This window comes from Perca fluviatilis, unplaced genomic scaffold (genome assembly GCF_010015445.1).
Source record: "Perca fluviatilis unplaced genomic scaffold, GENO_Pfluv_1.0 PFLUV_unplaced_scaf_68, whole genome shotgun sequence".
Taxonomy (NCBI): Eukaryota; Metazoa; Chordata; class Actinopteri; order Perciformes; family Percidae; genus Perca; species Perca fluviatilis.
The window spans coordinates 13,592-26,936 of NW_024375746.1; the positions used below are offsets into that span (position 1 = coordinate 13,592).

Genomic DNA, 13,345 nt, shown 5'->3' on the forward strand with positions numbered 1-13,345 from the left:
GGCCACTGGGGCCAAGGATGGACCATGGGGGGGGTTTGGAGGATCTTATCCTAGAATAGCCCCTTCTGGGCTAAGGGTGGACCATGGAGGCGGGGGTTCATAGAGGATGTTACCCCAGACTTGAGCCCCTTCCTGGGGCTAAGGGGGACATGGAGGAAGGGGATATGGTGGATCTTATCCCAGACTTGAGCCCCTTCCTGGGGCTAAGGATGGACCATGGAGGCGGGGGGTTCATGGAGGATTATTAACCCAGGACTTGGAGCCCCTTCCTGGGGCTAAGGGTGGACCATGTGGGTCATGGAGGATGTTACTCCAGACTTGGAGCCACTCACTGGGGCTAAGGGTGGACCATGGATGTCATGGAGCAGCTCTAGAATGAGATTTGCAAAGGAGCTTGATCTAACATTACAGGGACTCACACCCGATCCTGGGTTTAGCTCTGCTTTTGTTCATTTGGCTTATGGTGGACCATGGAGGGGGTTCACGGAGCATGTTACCCCAGACCTGGAGCCTCCCATCCTGGGGCTAAGGATGGACCATGGAGGGGGGTTCATGGAGGATCTTATCCCAGACTTGGAGCCCCTTCCGGGCTAAGGGTGGACCATGGAGGGGGGGTTCATGGAGGATGTTACCCCAGACTTGGAGCCCCTTCCTGGGCTAAGGGTGGACATGGAGGAGGGGATCAGTGATCTTATCCTAGACTTTGAGCCCCTTCCTGGGGCTAAGGATGGACCATGGAGGCGGGGGTTCATGGAGGATGTTACTCCCAGGACTTGGAGCCCCTTCCTGGGGCTAAGGGTGGACCATGTGGGTCATGGAGGATGTTACCCAGACTTGAGCCACTCACTGGGGCTAAGGGGTGGACCATGGATGTCATGGAGCAGCTCTAGAATGAGATTTGCAAAGGAGCTTGATCTAACATTACAGGGACTCACACCCGGATCCTGGGCTTAGCCTCTGCTTTTGTTCATTTGGCTTATGGTGGACCATGGAGGGGGTTCACGGAGCATGTTACCCCAGACCTGGAGCTCCCATCCTGGGGCTAAGGATGGACCATGGAGGGGGGTTCATGGAGGATCTTATCCTAGGACTTGGAGCCCCTTCCTGGGGCTAAGGGTGGACCATGGAGGGGGGGGTTCATGGAGGATGTTACCCCAGACTTGGAGCCCCTTCCTGGGGCTAAGGGTGGACCATGGAGGAGGGGGATCATGGTGGATCTTATCCTAGACTTGAGCCCCTTCCTGGGGCTAAATGGACCATGGAGGCGGGGGTTCAGGAGGATGTTACCCAAGACTTGGAGCCCCTTCCTGGGGCTAAGGGTGGACCATGTGGGTCATGGAGGATGTTACCAGACTTGGGCCATCAGGGTAAGGGTGGACCATGGATGTCATGGAGCAGCTCTAGAATGAGAATTTGCAAAGGAGCTGATCTAACATTACAGGGACTCACACCCGATCCTGGGTTTAGCTCTGCTTTTGTTCATTTGGCTTATGGTGGACCATGGAGGGGGTTCACGGAGCATGTTACCCCAGACCTGGATCCCCATCCTGGGGCTAAGGATGGACCATGGGGGGTTTCATGGAGGATGTTACCTCAGACTTGGAGCCCCTTCCTGGGGCTAAGGGTGGACCATGGAGGCGGGGGGTCCATGGAGGATGTTACCCCAGGACTTGGAGCCCCTTCCTGGGGCTAAGGGTGGACCATGGGTGTCATGGAGCAAGTTGGGTCCCAACATGCCCACATCTCAGTGGACCCAACTCTCGAAGACCCAACATTGGACCCAATGCCCAGCATGCCCACATCTCAGTGGACCCAACTTCTGAAGACCCAACATTGGACCCAATGGGCCCAGCATGCCCACATCTCAGTGGACCTAAACTTCGAAGACCCAACTTCTTGGGCGAAATTTGTAACACCAGATGTCGCCAGAGAGCAACATTGAGAGCCAAGATCCCCGCTTTCAGAATTAGGTTGGGCCATGGGTTTTCAGGCTCCTGATGGACCGCTGTTTAGGGTTAGGAACCACCAGGGGATGTCTGGGCTTTTGCTAATGGCATGACACGGTAAGATGGGAAAAAACGGTTGTTACTCCACAGAGCTCCACCGTTGAATCCAATGGGCTTAACATTCCCACAACTCAGTGGACCCAACTTCGACAGACCCAACCTCTCGGCAACTTTCCAACACCAGATGGCTTCACAGAGCAACATTGATGGCCAAGATCCCAGTTTTCACCTGACTTCTCATTAGGGAAAAAAGTAAAGTATTGAAACACTTTGAAAAAAAAAAAAAAATGGGAAAAAATATATTTGGTCGGTATACCAGGGGCACAAAAGTTTAGGTGGAGTACCAGGGCAAACTCAACGCGGAGGGCCATGGGTGTCATGGAGAATGTTAACCCAGACTTAGAGCCACTTAATTGGGCATAGGATGGGCCATGGGTGTGGCGCAGTGGATATGACAGATGCCTTTGGTGTGGGAGGCCCGGTTCTATTCCCACTGCGTAATAATAATAAATAAGTATCCCAGACTTGGAGCCACTTAATTGGGCATAGGATTGGCCATGGGTGTCATGGAGAATGTTAATCCAGATTTAGAGCCACTCACTGGGGCATAGGATGGGCCATGGGTGTCATGGAGAATGTTAACCCAGACTTAGAGCCACTCACTGGGGCATAGGATGGAGCATGGGTGTCATGGAAAATGTTAACCGGACTTAGAGCACTCACTGGGGCATAGGATGGAGCATGGGTGTCATGGAGAATATTAACCCAGACTTGGAGCCACCTTTTGGGCATAGGATGGACCATGTGTGTCATGGAGAATGTTAACCTAGACATAGAGCCACTCACTGGGCCGTGGAGGTGAGGCTGAGGGCCTTGGAGGTCAATGCCCAGGCATAGAGGCACTATCTCTGGCTTACAAGGCAGCATGAGGGGCCTGAGCGTCACAAAATTTGGTTGGTATACCACAGGGCACAAACGCTTAGTTGGGGTACCAGGGGCAACGGCGTTTAGGTGGGCTACCAGGGGCACGAAAGTTTAGTTGGAGTACCAGGGCATGGAAGTTTAGTTGGGGTACCAGGGGCACGAAAGTTTAGTTGGAGTACCAGGGCATGAAAGTTTAGCTGGGGTACCAGGGGCACGTAAAGTTGAGTCGGGGTACCAGGGGCACGGAACTCTTGCCCAGCCGGATGGAGGGGTTTAGCCTAGGGAGGGGTGCTTAAGTGTGGGTAACACGGTTCGGCTTGTGAGCAGGGTTCTCTGGAGGGTCAACATTAGGGTTGTGGGAAGCCGTGAAGGGAGGCTGGGGTCATAGAGTGGGCTTTGTGAGCCTTGGGTGGACCATGGAGGGGGTTCAAGGAGCATGTTACCCCAGACTTGGAGCCTCTTCCTGGGGCTAAGGATGGACGATGGAGGTCATGGAGGTAGTTACTCCCAGACTTGGAGCCACTCACTCGGCTAAGGGTGGGACCATGGATGTCATGGAGCAGCTCTAGAATGAGATTTGCAAAGGAGCTTGATCTAACATTACAGGGACTCACACCCGATCCTGGGTTTAGCTCTGCTTTTGTTCATTTGGCTTATGGTGGACCATGGAGGGGGTTCACGGAGCATGTTACTCCCAGACCTGGGAGCCCCATCCTGGGGCTAAGGATGGACCATGGAGGGGGGTCTATGGAGGATCTTATCCTAGACTTGGAGCCCCTTCCTGGGGCTAAGGGTGGACCATGGAGGGGGGGGTTCATGGAGGATGTTACCCAGGACTTGGAGCCCCTTCCTGGGGCTAAGGGTGGACCATGTGGGTCATGGAGGATGTTACCCAGACTTGGAGCCACTATGGGGCTAAGGGTGGACATGGATGTCATGGAGCAGCTCTAGAATGAGATTTGCAAAGGAGCTTGATCTAACATTACAGGGACTCACACCTGGATCCTGGGTTTAGCTCTGCTTTTGTTCATTTGGCTTATGGTGGACCATGGAGGGGGTTCACGGAGCATGTTACCCTCAGACCTGGAGCCCCATCCTGGGGCTAAGGATGGACCATGGAGGGGGGTTCATGGAGGATCTTATCCCAGACTTGGAGCCCCTTCCTGGGGCTAAGGTGGACCATGGAGGCGGGGGGTTCATGGAGGATGTTACCCCAGACTTGGAGCCCCTCTTCCTGGGGCTAAGGGTTGACCATGGAGGAGGGGGATCATGGTGGATCTTATCCTTAGACTTGGAGCCCCTTCCTGGGGCTAAGGATGGACCATGGAGGCTGGGGGTTCATGGAGGATGTTACCCCTAGACTTGGAGCCCCTTCCTGGGGCTAAGGGTGGACCATGTGGGTCATGGAGGATGTTACTCCCAGACTTGGAGCCACCTCACTGGGGCTAAGGGTGGACCATGGATGTCATGGAGCAGCTCTAGAATGAGATTTGCAAAGGAGCTTGATCTAACATTACAGGGACTCACACCGATCCTGGGTTTAGCTCTGCTTTTGTTCATTTGGCTTATGGTGGACCATGGAGGGGGTTCAGGAGCATGTTACAGACCTGAGCCCCATCCTGGGGCAAAGGATGGACCATGGAGGGGGGTTCATGGAGGATCTTATCCCAGACTTGGAGCCCCTTCTGGGGCTAGGGTGGACCATGGAGGTGGGGTTCATGGAGGTGTAACCCCAGACTTGGAGCCCCTTCTGGGGCAGGGGTGACCATGGAGGAGGGGGATCATGGTGGATCTTATCCCTAGACTTGGAGCCCCTTCCTGGGGCTAAGGATGGACCATGGAGGCGGGGGTTCATGGAGGATGTTACCCTCAGACTTGGAGCCCCTTCCTGGGGCTAAGGGTGGACACATGTGGGTCATGGAGGATGTTACCCCAGACTTGGAGCCACTCACTGGGGCTAAGGGGGACCATGGATGTCATGGAGCAGCTCTAGAATGAGATTTGCAAAGGAGCTGATCTAACATTACAGGGACTCACACCCGATCCTGGGTTTAGCTCTGCTTTTGTTCATTTGGCTTATGGTGGACCATGGAGGGGGTTCACGGAGCATGTTACTCCCAGACCTTGAGCTCCCATCCTGGGGCTAAGGGATGGACCATGGAGGGGGGGTTCATGGAGGATCTTATCCTTAGACTTGGAGCCCCTTCCTGGGGCTAAGGGTGGACCATGGAGGCGGGGGTTCATGGAGGATGTTACCCCAGACTTGGAGCCCCTTCCTGGGGCTAAGGGTTGGACCATGGAGGAGGGGGATCATGGTGGATCTTATCCTCAGACTTGGAGCCCCTTCCTGGGGCTAAGGATGGACCATGGAGGCGGGGGTTCATGGAGGATGTTACCCCAGACTTGGAGCCCCTTCCTGGGGCTAAGGGTGGACCATGTGGGTCATGGAGGATGTTAACCCCAGACTTGGAGCCACTCACTGGGGCTAAGGGTGGACCATGGATGTCATGGAGCAGCTCTAGAATGAGATTTGCAAAGGAGCTTGATCTAACATTACAGGGACTCACACCCGATCCTGGGTTTAGCTCTTGCTTTTGTTCATTTGGCTTATGGTGGACCATGGAGGGGGTTCACGGAGCATGTTACCCCAGACCTGGAGCTCCCATCCTGGGGCTAAGGATGGACCATGGAGGGGGGTTCATGGAGGATCTTATCCTTAGACTTGGAGCCCCTTCCTGGGGCTAAGGGTGGACCATGGAGGGGGGGGGTTCATGGAGGATGTTACCCCAGACTTGGAGCCCCTTCCTGGGGCTAAGGGGTTGACCATGGAGGAGGGGGATCATGGTGGATCTTATCCTAGACTTGGAGCCCCTTCCTGGGGCTAAGGATGGACCATGGAGGCGTGGGGTTCATGGAGGATGTTACCCTTAGACTTGGAGCCCCTTCCTGGGCTAAGGGTGGACCATGTGGGTCATGGAGGATGTTTACCCCCAGACTTTGAGCCACCTCGGGGCTAAGGGTGGACCATGGATGTCATGGAGCAGCTCTAGAATGAGATTTGCAAAGGAGCTTGATCTAACATTACAGGGACTCACACCCGATCCTGGGTTTAGCTCTGCTTTTGTTCATTTGGCTTATGGTGGACCATGGAGGGGGTTCACGGAGCATGTTACCCCAGACCTGAGCCCCATCCTGGGGCTAAGGATGGACCATGGAGGGGGGTTCATGGAGGATCTTATCCCAGTTGGAGCCCCTTCCTGGGGCTAAGGGTGGACCATGGAGGCGGGGGTTCATGGAGGATGTTACCCCAGACTTGGAGCCCCTTCCGGGCTAGGGTGAACCATGGAGGAGGGGATCATGGTGGATCTTATCCCAGACTTGGAGCCCCTTCCTGGGGCTAAGGATGGACCATGGAGGCGTGGGGTTCATGGAGGATGTTACCCTTAGACTTGGAGCCCCTTCCTGGGGCTAAGGGTGGACCATGTGGGTCATGGAGGATGTTACCCCAGACTTGGAGCCACTCACTGGGGCTAAGGGTGGACCATGGATGTCATGGAGCAGCTCTAGAATGAGATTTGCAAAGGAGCTTGATCTAACATTACAGGGACTCACACCGATCCTGGGTTTAGCTCTGCTTTTGTTCATTTGGCTTATGGTGGACCATGGAGGGGGTTCACGGAGCATGTTACCCCAGACCTGGAGCTCCATCCTGGGGCTAAGATGGACCATGGAGGGGGTCATTGAGGATCTTATCCTTAGACTTGGAGCCCCTTCCTGGGGCTAAGGGTGGACCATGGAGGCGGGGGTTCATGGAGGATGTTACCCCAGACTTGGAGCCCCTTCTGGGGCTAAGGGTTGACCATGGAGGAGGGGGACCATGGTGGATCTTATCCCAGACTTGGAGCCCCTTCCTGGGGCTAAGGATGGACCATGGAGGTGGGGGTTCTATGGAGGATGTTACCCCAGACTTGGAGCCCCTTCCTGGGGCTAAGGGTGGACCATGTGGGTCATGGAGGATGTTACCCCAGACTTGGAGCCACTCACTGGGGCTAAGGGGTGGACCATGGATGTCATGGAGCAGCTCTAGAATGAGATTTGCAAAGGAGCTTGATCTAACATTACAGGGACTCACACCCGGATCCTGGGTTTAGCTCTGCTTTTGTTCATTTGGCTTATGGTGGACCATGGAGGGGGTTCACGGAGCATGTTACCCCAGACCTGGAGCCCCATCCTGGGGCTAAGGATGGACCATGGAGGGGGGGGTTCATGGAGGATGTTACCCCAGACTTGGAGCCCCTTCCTGGGGCTAAGGGTGGACCATGGAGGCGGGGGGTTCATGGAGGATGTTACCCCAGACTTGGAGCCCCTTCCTGGGGCTAAGGGTGGACCATGGGTGTCATGGAGCAAGTTGGGTCCCAACATGCCCACATCTCAGTGGACCCAACTTCGGAAGACCCAACATTGGACCCAATGCCTCAGCATGCCCACATCTCAGTGGACCCAACTTCGAAGACCCAACATTGGACCCAATGGGCCCAGCATGCCCACATCTCAGTGGACCTAACTTCGAAGACCCAACTTCTTGGGCTAATTTGTAACACCAGATGTCGCCAGAGAGCAACATTGAGAGCCAAGATCCCCGCTTTCAGAATTAGGTTGGGCCATGGGTTTTCAGGCTCTTGATGGACCGCTGTTTTAGGTTAGGTTAGGGTTAGGCTAGGTTAGGGTTAGGTTAGGTTAGGGTTAGGGTAGGAACCGGACACGAAGTTTGGTATTTTTTAATGGAGACACATTGAAGTGAGGCTCAATTTAACGAAAATGGTACTCCACAGAACTCCACCATGCATTCCAATGGGCCCAACAGTGTCAAAATGTTCCGGAATTGCAGTGGACCCAGCTTTTGGATGACCCAACATTTTGGGAAAATTCCCGACACCAGGGGGCGCCAGAGAGCCAAAATTTAGGGCCAAGATCGTAGTATTCACCCTGATAGACATTTTGAGTCCCTATCACTCTAACCGATAATATAAATATGATATATTTATTAAATATGATATATTTATAATAATCATAAGCCCATTAACCCAACCTCTCCTTGTGGGTCCCTCTCAAAAGAATTTTTTTATTGAATATAATATAAATATGACATATTGACAATAATCATAAGTTCAAGTGCCCCCCCTCCCTCCCCACGGAGGCCCACCGACCCAACTTGTCTTTGTGGGTCCCTCTCAAATGAATTTTCTTTTTTATTGATGTATTGTAAAATATGACATATATAATAATCATGTGTTGAAGTGCCCCCCCTCGCCCTCGCGGAGCCCCCCAACCTAACTTCCCTTTGTGTGGGTCCCTCTCAAATGAAATTTTTTTTTTCATTGAATATAATACATAAGTTCAAGTGCCCCCAACACCGACCGAAGCGCAGCAAACTTCTCATCACGAATTGAATCAATATAATAATGCATATACGCACGGTAGCGATAAGTTGGAGGGGTCCTCACGGAGGCCCCCGGGGGCCCCCCCCCCACCCTCACGGAGGCCCCCGGGGGCCCCTGATGTGGCCCAAGATCCCAGTTCGAACCCAACTTCTCTTTGGGGGTCCCTCACAAGTCAAGCTTCGCCTTGTTTTTATTACATACAGGTCAAGGATAAGTTGGAGAGGCCCCCCGCCCGCGGAGGCCCCCCGGGGCCCCCGACGAGGACCAGCATCCCAGTTTGACCCAACTTATCGCTATGCAGTCCCTGCAAGTCAGATTTCACCTGTACACACGACACGCCACAAGGCCATCGACCGAGGGGCCCCCCACGCCAGCGGAGGTCTCTCCTCTCGGCCCTGACGGGCCTCGACCGATCTTCTATATATAGATATATGTACATATATCTATATACATAAAGATATTTATTCATTTATTTCCTATATATATATATATATATATATTTATTCATTCATTCATTTATTTCGCATATATCTGTATATTTAGTTCTTTATTTTCTATATGTCTATTTATTTATTTACCCGTAATTTTACATATTATATTGTATGTATTTGTATATAAACACGTATATGTATATATGTGTATAAATATATATATATATTTATTTATTTGTTCATTCATTCATTCATTTATTTCATATATATCCATATCAGAGGTCACACCAGGGGTCCCTCCAATAGTAACCTCAAGGCCCCCCACCGGGGCCCAACATGACCGAAGTGCACCCCATCCTCTCAAAACGGGTCCCTCCAAAATAACTCCAAGAGCCCCCCCCCCGATGGGGCCCAACATGACGGACTGCACCCAACCTCTCGGTGCGGGTCCCTCCAATAATGTCATTCCACTCCAGCAGTTCAGCCACCTCCTTAACAAGATGTCACAGATGATGATGATGATGATGATGATGATGATGATGATAATGATGACATCACGCCAGCGTTAATAGTTCAGTATTAAAGATTTATTACAGAACGGACCTAGTGTCACACACACACACACTCAGATATCATGTGATTGCAGTCTTGTTGTGAGCCACGTACATGACCGAACTTCTATATACATATATCTATATACATATAGATATTTATTTATTTATTTCCAAAAAATATATATATATATATATATATATATATAATTTATTCATTCATTTATTTCGCATATATCTGTATGTTTAGTTATTTATTTCGTATATGTCTATTTATTTATTCATTTACCCATATTTTTACATATTATATTGTATGTATTTGTATATAAACATGTGTACATGTATATTTATTTATTTATTTATTTGTTCATTCATTTATTTTGTGTATATCCATATCAGAGGTCACACCAGGGGGTCCCTCCAATAGTAACTCCAAGGCCCCACACCGGGGCCCAACATGACCGAAGTACCCATCCTCTCGGTGCGGGTCCCTCCAAAATAACTCCAAGAGCCTCCCGCATGGGGCCCAACATGACGGACTGCACCCAACCTCTCGTGCGGGTCCCTCCAACAATGTCATTCCACTCCAGCAGTTCAGCCACCTCCTTAACAAGATGTCACAGATGATGATGATGATGATGGATGATGATGATAATGATGACATCAACGCCAGCGTTAATAGTTCAGTATTAAAGATTTATTACAGAACGGACCTAGTGTACACACACACACACACACTCAGATATCATGTGATTGCAGTCTTGTTGTGAGCCACGCATACGACCGAACTTCTATATACATATATCTATATACATATAGATATTTATTTATTTATTTCCATATATATATATATATATATATATATATTTATTCATTCATTTATTTCGCATATATCTGTATGTTTAGTTATTTATTTCGTATATGTCTATTTATTTATTCATTTACCCATATTTTTACATATTATATTGTATGTATTTGTATATAAACATGTGTACATGTATATTTATTTATTTATTTATTTGTTCATTCATTTATTTTTGTGTATATCCATATCAGAGGTCACACCAGGGGTCCCTCCAATAGTAACTCCAAGGCCCCCAACCGGGGCCCAACATGACCGACTGCACCCATCCTCTCGAAGCGGGTCCCTCCGAAAATAACTCCAAGAGCCCTCGATGGGGGCCCAACATGACGGACTGCACCCAACTCTCGGGCGCGCGGGTCCCTCCAATAATGTCATTCCACTCCAGCAGTTCAGCCACCTCCTTAACAAGATGTCACAGATGATGATGATGATGATGACATCACGCCAGCGTTAATAGTTCAGTATTAAAGATTTATTACAGAACGGGCCTAGTGTCACTCACACACACACACACACACACACACACACACACTCAGATATCATGTGATTGCAGTCTTGTTGGGAGCCACCAGGGGGCTCCCAACTCACCTTCACGTGACAGCGTGTCACAATGGGGCCCAATGGGGCCCAAGTCGTCCCAATGGGGCCCAGGCGTGTTACAATGGGGCCCAATGGATCCCAACTTGTCACAATGGGACCCAGCTTGTGGCAATGGGCCCCAGGTGGACCCAACATAAGCCAGTTATGCCCTTTTATCTGGACTCAATGGGATCCAACTTGTCCCAATGGGGCCCAATGGGGCCCAAGTCGTCCCAACGGGGCCCAGGCGTGTTACAATGGGGCCCAATGGGTCCCAACTTGTCACAATGGGACCCAGCTTGTGGCAATGGGCCCCAGGTGGACCCAACATAAGCCAGTTATGCCCTTTTATCTGGACTCAATGGGATCCAACTTGTCCCAATGGGGCCCAATGGGGCCCAAGTCGTCCCAACGGGGCCCAGGCGTGTTACAATGGGGCCCAATGGGTCCCAACTTGTCACAATGGGACCCAGCTTGTGGCAATGGGCCCCAGGTGGACCCAACATAAGCCAGTTATGCCCTTTTATCTGGACTCAATGGGATCCAACTTGTCCCAATGTGGCCCAGTGGGGCCCAAGTCGTCCCAACGGGGCCCAGCGTGTTACAGTGGGGCCCAATGGGTCCCAACTTGTCCCAATGGGACCCAGCTTGTGGCAATGGGCCCCAGGTGGACCCAACATAAGCCAGTTATGCCCTTTTATCTGGACTCAATGGGATCCAACTTGTCCCAATGTGGCCCAGCTTGTTACAATGGGACCCGATGGGGCCCAGCGTGTCACAATGGGGCCCAATGGGGCCCAATGGGACCCAGATTTGCCCAATTGGATCAGAATTGGCCCAAATAAACACATTCATGCCCAATTAACTGGACTCAATGGGTTCCAACTTGTTCCAATGTGACCCAGCTCTACCCAATGGGGCCCAGCTTGTTACAATGGGACCCAATGGGGCCCAACTTGGCGGAGGGAAGTCGGATCTTAAGACGCAACGTGGTTTGGGTGTCTCTTGTCAAGACCCAGCTCTCCGTACCCGAAATCGAACCCCACCGTCGCGTCGGGCGTGGCCCGGCGCGGTTGTTTTTGGGGTCGTGACCCGGTATCACCGTTTGGACCCAATACCTCTGTCTCAACACGTTACGACATAGGGGCACCCAACATGACCGAGTGCACCCAACCTATCGGTGTGGGTCCCTCCAATGTTAAACTTGATACCAAACGTGACCGGTCCTCACCCCGAAGGAACTCGCACCTACGGACCGGGCGTGGCCCAACGTGTTTTTTGGGGTGGGGGCGCGACCCAGTATCTCCGTTTGGACCCGATACCTCCGTCTAACCACGTTACGACATAGGGGCACCCAACATGACAGAGTGCACCCAACCTATCGGTGTGGGTCCCTCCAATGTTAAACTACATACCAAACGTGACCGGTCCTCACCCCGAAGGAACTCGCACCTGCGAACCGGGTACTCTCCGATAGAAATACTTACGAAGTCGGGCTTCGAATAATTCACCCAACAACCCGTTGCGGGACCCTATCAGTGGGCCGCGTCGACCTTCTCGACTTTAAGGTCAAATTCCGTGACCTCCCGTGGCGCCGGACGGGGCGAATCTGGCGTCCGAGCGTCCGGCTGGACCTCCTCCTCCGCACTCCCAAAGCGCCCGCGCGGAGCGAAGCGGAGCTGTCGCCCCGCGGGCCCCTCGAACGGTGCCCCGGCAGGGCACTCAGGGCCCGGCTGAGGCCTTTCGCGACCCTTCGCGACCTTTGCCAAACCACGGGGAAATTTAAACGGTCCTGAGAGGACTCGCGGCTTTGGAAAGGGCGCGGGCGTTCGCGGCGGGACCCCGGGCGGGGCCCGCCTGCTTCGGGCCCCTCGGGCGGACCGAGCCGCCCGGCGAGGCCCTCAGGCTCAGCGGAGGCCTTATTAAAAGGTTGATGCAAGATCTGGTGCTGGAATAACATTAAAAAGAGATTTTCACACACACACACACACACACACACACACACACACACACACACACACACACACACACACACACTCATACACACGCTGAGGCCTTTCGCGACCCTGCGTGACCTTTGCCAAACCACGGGGCAATTTAAACGGTCCTGAGCGGACTCGCGGCTTCGGAAAGGGAGCGCCGTTCGCGCCGGGACCCCGGGCGGGAGCCCCGCCGGCTTCGGGGCCCTCGGGCTCAGCGGAGGCCTTTTTTTCGCTTCCAAGGGCGGAGCGAGCCGCCCTTGGAAGCTTAGGCTTAGAGGAGGCCTTTTTCTGACCCGTCGCGACTTTCGAGAAACACGGGCCGATCGGGGACTTCCGAAGGGATTGGCGGCTTGCGAACGGGCGGGCGCGGTCGAGGCGGGACGCCGGACGGGGCCCCGGTCGTTTCGGGCCCCTGGGAGGCCCCCGGGAAGAACCGGCTACGGGAAGGCGCCGCCGCTTCGGCGGGTACGTTTTTGGGGTCGCGCGGCCCCCGCGACTCCACCGCTGGAGTTTGGGGCCCATTGGAGCTCAAACCAAAGGTTCTCACCCTGAAAGGACTCGCACCT

At 52.7% G+C, this 13,345-nt stretch overlaps 1 protein-coding gene across 1 annotated transcript; it reads right to left on the bottom strand.

The window, feature by feature from the left end:
- Positions 1–12,332: 12,332 nt before the first annotated feature.
- On the bottom strand, positions 12,333–13,333 carry LOC120555292 (translation initiation factor IF-2-like). Its single transcript, XM_039793960.1, has 2 exons — positions 12,873–13,333; positions 12,333–12,557 (listed from the first exon to the last, which is right to left on the bottom strand). Exons 1-2 carry the CDS (start codon positions 13,299–13,301, stop codon positions 12,333–12,335), a joined length of 654 nt encoding a protein of 217 aa, XP_039649894.1. The 5' UTR covers positions 13,302–13,333.
- Between the last annotated feature and the right edge of the window lie 12 nt (positions 13,334–13,345).

Coding starts and splice junctions, on each gene's coding strand:
- LOC120555292 (XM_039793960.1), bottom strand. CDS start 13,301: ATGGGCCCCAAACTCCAGCGGTGGAGTCGCGGGGGCCGCGCGACCCCA. Junction 12,558..12,872: donor TGCCCCGTGGTTTGGCAAAG/GTCACGCAGGGT, acceptor GGTTTGGCAAAG/GTCGCGAAGGGTCGCGAAAG.